Genomic DNA, 7302 nt, shown 5'->3' with positions numbered 1-7302 from the left:
ATTAATAAAGTCTATCTATCTAACATACATCATTTTAAGGAAGCTAACAGCAGTCTACCCTGGCTTGTGCTCTGTCTTGTGGAGAGGGTGATTCTGTGTTGTGCTTTAACTGGGCTGGGAGACCAGATCCATGACAGGTCTGGTTCCAGTACTGTTTTAGGCTCCTGAAAAGGTTAGACTTTTTTAGTTCGGTAAGTCTGCTGTGGGGTTGTTCTATGGTTTTGTTCCTAAAATCATATCCTGCCCCTAGAACTACTTCTTATGTGAGGTTGGATACCCCAGGAGTGGCCAGTGTTTCTCCAGAAGGGGCAAGGCTGGTCACTACTTGTCATTGTTATTACAATAATGTAATAGTTGTACGATATTGTTGTTTAGAAACTGTTAACTCAGCTAGGATCATTTCCAGTTCTTCCGAAATAAAAGCGTTACATCTTCAAATTTAATTAGTTTTTCCTGTGATACTATTATATACCAATCATCATCATCTGATGAAGGTAAACCAGTAAATACACCAGTTATAAGTTAGGATAATAATAATAATGGATAAAAAAAAACATGCTTTGACCGCCTTTGACAACTTCATGGGTGCTGTAGTTTTAATTCTGCTAAAATGCTATAGGCTATATCAAGTAGGCAACTAAGGACAGAAAGAGTAATCACACAAAATAATCTCCAAAGCATTAAATTACTAATGTTTTGTTTTTGCACAACACTGATTATTTAGTGCTGTATTTTCAGTTTGAATAGCTAAATGTTAGAAGGGAATGGGGGTGGAGGGGTATTGAGCGCTGTGTGCATCATAGCCTGTCCCATGATCATGAAAGGGCTACATTGTCATTTATGTCCTACAGGATTCTGCTTGCAGCTTCTTAAAACTGAACTGCACAATGTTTCAGCTGAAAGAAATACATGCATCTACAATCAGGATGTTTTTTCCTGTACTGATCTCTTTGGAGTTCAAGTTTTGTTGATATAAGCATTGTGTGTGTTTGTACAGCTTTTCCAGTTACGCTATACTGGAACACACACACACACCATTTTAAGTCCCAATGCAAATGCAGAAAAACAAGCTACTAAAGCTGTAAAGTGAAGACACACACTTTTTAACATAATATTTAATTTAATGAGTCGTCTTTCTGTTAATTCAAAACTTGACATGGTCCTTTGAACATACAAAATAAATTACTTAAGCATTCAGCACTGTGGAAAAAAAGACAACAGGCAGATGTAAAAACTATCCATGAACAACTACAAAGAAAGGCTGATTTCCCTTAAACATCAAAAATGGTAAGCACGTATTGTAGCGAGGTACACCCAATGGTATTTCAAAGGGTTTTCTTGATGTACACAAATCATGTTCAGTAACTTACTCATAAAACTCTTAACATAAATCTTAGCCAAAAGCTTGTGAGGTCCCATAATGTATCCAATAACAATCAAAGAGAAAGTACCTCTACAGACAGATACTGTAGTTTCTACATTCTCAGTCAAACAGACATAACGTATGCACGTATTAGAGAGTATGGTTAACCAGAGGTTATGAAGAAGTTAAAAGAACATATTGACAATACTTAATAAGGTTCTTCACAGTGAATCTGCTATTTGGAGGTAAAACTAAAAATATTTACTGCAACTACTGTTATTATTAGCTGCATGCCTAATAATAACAAGTTAATCATTTGACGTTGGTTTACATAATAACATTGTTTTTGCCTAAAACCATAGAAAGCAAAAAGAGTAGACACTATGACATAATCTAAATGTGTAGATGTTTTGCAGCTGAGATGATACTCAAAAGCAGTCATTGGGAATTTGTAATGAATACATCTATGTTTTATCAGATATCCAAAAAAACCCATTAAAATAACTACAACGAAGTCCCTTTGTTTTTCCTATACAGATTCAGTGTGAGAGCACCTCAGAGGTACACAAATTCTTGTGGAGATGAGACAGTTAAGACATTAAAAAAGAGAATTCAAGACATTCCTTTTTTTCTAGTTCACGATACAATATTATCACCAGTTGTGCCTATTTTTACGCATCCCACCCGTATGGCTGCAGGTCAGAAAGCTTGAGAAGAGGACTTAGTTTATGAAAGCTTCATGCGTGGGTTCTAACTCTCCATGGAGTCCAGGAACTCTTCTTCAGTGATGAATTCCAGCTTCTTCAGGACTGTTTCTGAACTGGCTGCTGGGTAGTTTGCTACTGGGAAGTGGGACGTAGGGTGGTTGTAGGGGGCAGGGCCCTGGAAGGAACAGCAAAGGGTGCGAAGGAATGGCAACATCTGGGTGATGGAGGACAGGGAGCGTTGAGTGAGGAGGGGGAACTCCAAAGGCTCTGTGGAAGATTCCTCACTCAGCCCATTCAGTGTCTGGAATAACAGGACAGGACATCATAATCAGAGGGAGATGTGGTCATTTCACAAAACAAATCCTGAATGAATATGAATTTTGGACTTTGTATGATTGCTTGTAAGACAATATAAACAAAGTTCGGTTTAAGCTGAAGTTTATCAGCGTTGACACTGGGATATTCATTAAAATGATGCCATTTTCACAATAACACATCAGCTTCCTGAACCTCCTGCGCCAAAACTGGCTGATTATTTGACATTATCATCTACAATGGTGTGACTATTCACGACCAAGTGTCCCAGTATAAGCAAACAATTGACATGGGGAAAATGCCACACTGCTTTGTTTTGTGGAAACTACTAATGTCCTTTATATTCTATATCTGGAAGAGAGATGCTCAAACATTTCACACCATTATCATTTTAATAGTTTTTTTCAGGGAAAATAAATGTGTGCTTAAACTGACTTAAAGTAAGTTTGAGGTGTCTCCTGATCAAAAACAAAAGTATTTTCCATGGGTATATTATAACTAACAGTAATTCTCAGTATCTCATAAAAATGACAATTTAAGAATGTAGACTTTTAAATGGGAATAACAATCTAATCAAGTCAGAAATTTACAGTTTGAAATCATATAAACATTACCCCATATCGCTGTTGTATCCCCTCCAGTACTCTGACAACATGGGGTATGCATTCCTGCTCGCCTTCGATCAGCGCAGTCTCTGGGCCACTGTAGCAGTTCACATCCACCTCAGGGACAAATGCCCAACGATACCTGCACATGGAACAGATAGTTACACAGGAAAGGTGAAATAATATGCAGACAAAATAATGCAACACCACAACTTATGAATTGGGTTCTTACATCTGAAAGAGAGGTAGCCTCTCTGGAGGAAAGGCCAGGGACGTGTCCAAAAACTTGCATGCTGACAGGTACATGTCCAACTCTGTCTGAGAGAAATTCACTGGTCCATTTTTGTCAAGGGCTCCTCGCACCACTTTAGCCAATCTAGGTGGCACACAAGAAGACAAGAAAATAAGGTAAAATGTTTTCTTTGCATCAACAGAGTGTCAATGAAATCTGAATTTGTGAATAAAAGAAGTAACTCACTTTGAGACATCTTTATCTGCCTGCAGAGCTTTCTCTAGACGTACAAATATGCGAATCTGAAAAACAAGTAGATGTAGATGTAGTTGTACAGTATTGGGCCTATGTGTAAAGCCAGGATCTCAACAGATGGGATCTTACCAGCTCTGTGACCATGATTGGCCAAAGAGATGTGAGGTGCTGAGATGAAATCCGCAACAGGAGAACACGAAACATCAGGAACATATGGGCTGAAACAGCAGGGCTAGGGTTCATACGCAAAGCCTCAGTGAGACGCTCTGAAAGGAGTAGTGACGTGAACAAAGTCAATATGAATGTCTGGTTCTACCATTAAATTGAACACTGTTACATAAAGATCCATGTAAATATCCAGTACCATACCTTGGATGAGGGGCAGATACAGATGATACTGGTCCAGTTCTCCACTGAACATGGCAAAGGCCTGGCGCTTCAACAACATCGGTTTCTGGTCTACATTAGCAAACAGTTTCAGGGACCCACTCTGCATGCCTACAGCACAAATAAATACAGCAATATACATATGACATATGGACTGCACTGGTCTAAAACCTGAACTCAACCTGCCCATCTTTGAAAACCTGAAGGGATTTACCTCTGTTCTTTTTTTTTATAAATTATTTTATCCCACAGATTTCTTCTCACATTTAGAATACAGTTGTTATCTTTGCAGCACCACACACATTTCCTAGAGGTTGTACTCACTCATGAGGTCTTTAAACATGGTCTTCTCATGAGTCAGGAGGTGGTCAACAATGGATTTCCAACTATAGAGAACACAGTGGAGTCAGGCAGAGGACATTAGACACTGGCTATCTTTAATTTATTAATGTAATAACGTTAGAAGATATATACTTTATTAATCCCCTATTGGAGAAATTGTTCTTTTCACTCTTTTTTATTTCATACACACAGGCTGAAATACACACTTGTGCACTTTTGAACCTGCAAACATACAATACAGCAAGATCATTTTACACATTTTAAGAATGTCATGTGAAAGTTTTACCAAAGATGAGACTCTACAACTGTGTTGTAAAAAAATCTTTTAAAAACCCTGATAAAACACATCTGCAGGATTAACCTATTAAACTTAATCCAGTAATACGGTACAGTAATCTAGCATTATACATTCATCCTTCTGTAAGTTCTGCTCAAAAAAACTAAAACCTCACACACTCAACAACAACAATTTTCCGACCGACATCTCCTTTAAGACTCACAACCTGTCTGGAACTGAGTAATTATATGTATTGGAGTACATTCTGCGTGGTCAAAATACACACTGCAACTTAAATGTCCAGTGCGTACGATTTAGTAGCATATAGAGTTGTGATTTACAATGCCCTCACCCTGTACAATGAACTATGGTGGCCACGAAATTCATGAAAAATGTAAAAGGCCCCATCTACAGCCAGTGTAAAAACGGCTCATTCTAAGGTAAAGAATGATCAGAGGGGAACGCACGGGCCCCGGGGACTGAGGCCATTTGGCTGTTCAAAACCTGGTAAGTTTGGTGATAAACAGTTTCTTTCCAAGTGAGAAACAGAGAAGATGTTCTTTCCCAAGAACTATATGTTATTTGGTCGGATCCCCCTTTCTTCAGAAGTTTACTGTAACAAAGACAGTGTTATTATGAGCAAAGGACAGAGTTTATTCTCTCAAAAACACCTTTACCTGCATCCAAAAACAAGAAAGGCAGGTGTCCTCTGTGGTAGACAGTTAAAGTGACAGTGTTTTCATATCTCTAACTAGTAATTTTCCTTGTGTAATGGCGTCATGAAGTGGGTAAAAGTGTAAAGGCATACAATCATGTGAATAGTCCATATCCAGTAAAGATCATCCCTCTGGGTGTAGTCCTGTATGTTGGGGTTTAATATGATGTCATCCAATGTGTATATTGTATAAACAATATAAGTTCCTGGTTGTAAAAGGTTGGTGAATAATTGTGTTTAAATACATTTCCATCCAACAAACACACCTACTAACCTGGAAGCACAGGAGGCATCCATGGTGAAGAAGAGGGGGTCCATGAAGAGCTCAAAGACCTCTTTCTTCCAGGCCCTTTTGGTATAGGCATACCCACTCAGACTGCTAAGCAGCTGAGCACCCGCTTCAAAGCTGGGCATGTTGTAGGCACTAGAGTAGAGCAAGCCCAAGTTAGACGAAGTGTTATTAAGACCAAAGCTGTTAGCATTAACAGCCCTGCAACAGTAGTTACCTGTGGTTCTTCAGGTAGGGGAAAACATAGTACATGAGTCGAGAAATGAGAGGAACAGCTTTCTCCTTCTCATCACTGCGGTATACCATGTCCAGAAGTGGTGCCAAGATCTACACAGTGAGAAAATGTGTTAGGCAATACAAAGACACAAAGATTAACCCATTCATTCTCTCACCATAAACAATACTTCAAAAGCCCTACCTCAGCCAGGAGTATAAGAGCTTGCACGCTGTAAACGGAGGGAGCCGAAGACGAAACCATGGTGCTAGCTTGAGCCATTGACTCTGATCGGGAGACAAGGAGAGAAAGAAGAGTGAGCTCACTTGTGATGCTTGTAATAAGAGCAACATGTGCAAATGCAGATAGATGATAAATAGGATAGAAATGTTTCATCGTAGAAAAAAAACTGATTCCTCAGAATAAGTCTGATCTGATTTTAAGTTACCCTTCCCTCTAAGGAGATAAGTACCCCTAAACTATGCCAGGAAAATTCCCCAGACAGTCAAGCGCCCAACCTGTACTGTTCCATCAGATCTAAATGCAGATGTCACTTAAGTATTCTTTATGAATACAGATCCTGCTATCCGAGCCCCAATAATGAACTCTGAATTTAATCAAATAAATGACTTATTTTCCTCTTGCCATCAAGCTCTGGACATCATTGTCTCTCCACACGGTTATTCAGAGGTTTTTTTTATTTAATCTGACACCCATCTGTATATGGAATAACAATAAGCTTAAATTTGAAAGCTTCTCCTTATTTATAATATTATAGCTTAAAGCTGCCCACTGTGCCTCTCCCAGTGTTACCCCTCATTAATGCTGTTTCCAGGTGGTACCTGGAGCTGTTGGGTTCCATGGACATGGGGGCAGATCTTTACTTTTAGGTCAAATTTCAAAAGAGAGTAAAAAAAGTCGTGCCCATCCATGGATTACTAACATCAAGTGAACTACAGAAAGATCAGTGTTTCCATGGCAACAGTAGTGATATGTAAGCTCTACTAAGTCCAATCTGACAGAGGGCTATATTGATCCCCTGGGTTAATTTTTTCCAACCAGTGGTTAGAAATTGCAGATGAGGTCATGCATGCGTGTACCGTGTGAGGTAAAGTTACCGTAATGGTCACCATCCATGTCTGCATCATCAGCCTCATCTGCCTCAGGGCACACCTGTGGCTGAACTTTGACCTCAAGGCTGCGGCTGAGCCAACTAGTCTGCTCCAGAGATGACCCTGCAATCCCACCCACTGCCTCGAGGATCCGCTGAGTCACCTCCTGCACGACAGTATCGCCATCAATATCACCACAGTATCTCACACGCACTGGCTCGGTATCTCAATCATAGCTATAGCTATACCACATCATACCTGCAGGTCTCTACTGTCCTTCTTGTTGTCCAGGTTGGAGAGCCTATTGACAAAGTCATTGAGAATTCTGCAAGACAGAAATCGTTAATGAATATCATATTTTCCAAAAGTTAATTAAGATGGAAACATGTTTAACAATCTGAATAAATCAAGCAGACTTGTTATCAGTGTCACAACATGGAATTTGTGACGGGCTTATCTTAATGAGATGCAAATGAGCACCATTGTGTT

At 39.4% G+C, this 7302-nt stretch overlaps 1 protein-coding gene across 3 annotated transcripts in view; it reads right to left on the bottom strand.

Moving 5' to 3' along the window:
• Positions 1–1108: 1108 nt before the first annotated feature.
• The window catches only part of dop1b (DOP1 leucine zipper like protein B), a 21059-nt gene continuing 14865 nt past the window's right edge, over positions 1109–7302 (bottom strand). For 2 of the 3 annotated variants that reach the window (XM_035676559.1, XM_035676560.1), the window contains exons 27-38: positions 7072–7138; positions 6820–6979; positions 5906–5988; positions 5705–5814; positions 5473–5622; positions 4189–4250; positions 3847–3975; positions 3607–3743; positions 3469–3524; positions 3223–3366; positions 3000–3132; positions 2114–2371 (exon numbers count right to left, since the gene is read on the bottom strand). In XM_035676559.1, the coding sequence (XP_035532452.1) occupies positions 2114–2371; positions 3000–3132; positions 3223–3366; positions 3469–3524; positions 3607–3743; positions 3847–3975; positions 4189–4250; positions 5473–5622; positions 5705–5814; positions 5906–5988; positions 6820–6979; positions 7072–7138 (1489 nt within the window). Of the gene's footprint in view, positions 2372–2999; positions 3133–3222; positions 3367–3468; positions 3525–3606; positions 3744–3846; positions 3976–4188; positions 4251–5472; positions 5623–5704; positions 5815–5905; positions 5989–6819; positions 6980–7071; positions 7139–7302 lie in introns of all 3 variants that reach the window. The other variant, XM_035676558.1, reaches the window with a different exon arrangement.

This window comes from Morone saxatilis, unplaced genomic scaffold, assembly GCF_004916995.1.
Source record: "Morone saxatilis isolate NCDOM2014 unplaced genomic scaffold, NCSU_SB_2.0 Contig5, whole genome shotgun sequence".
In the NCBI taxonomy this organism is placed as follows: Eukaryota; Metazoa; Chordata; class Actinopteri; family Moronidae; genus Morone; species Morone saxatilis.
This window is presented reverse-complemented; position numbering and strand designations above follow the sequence as displayed.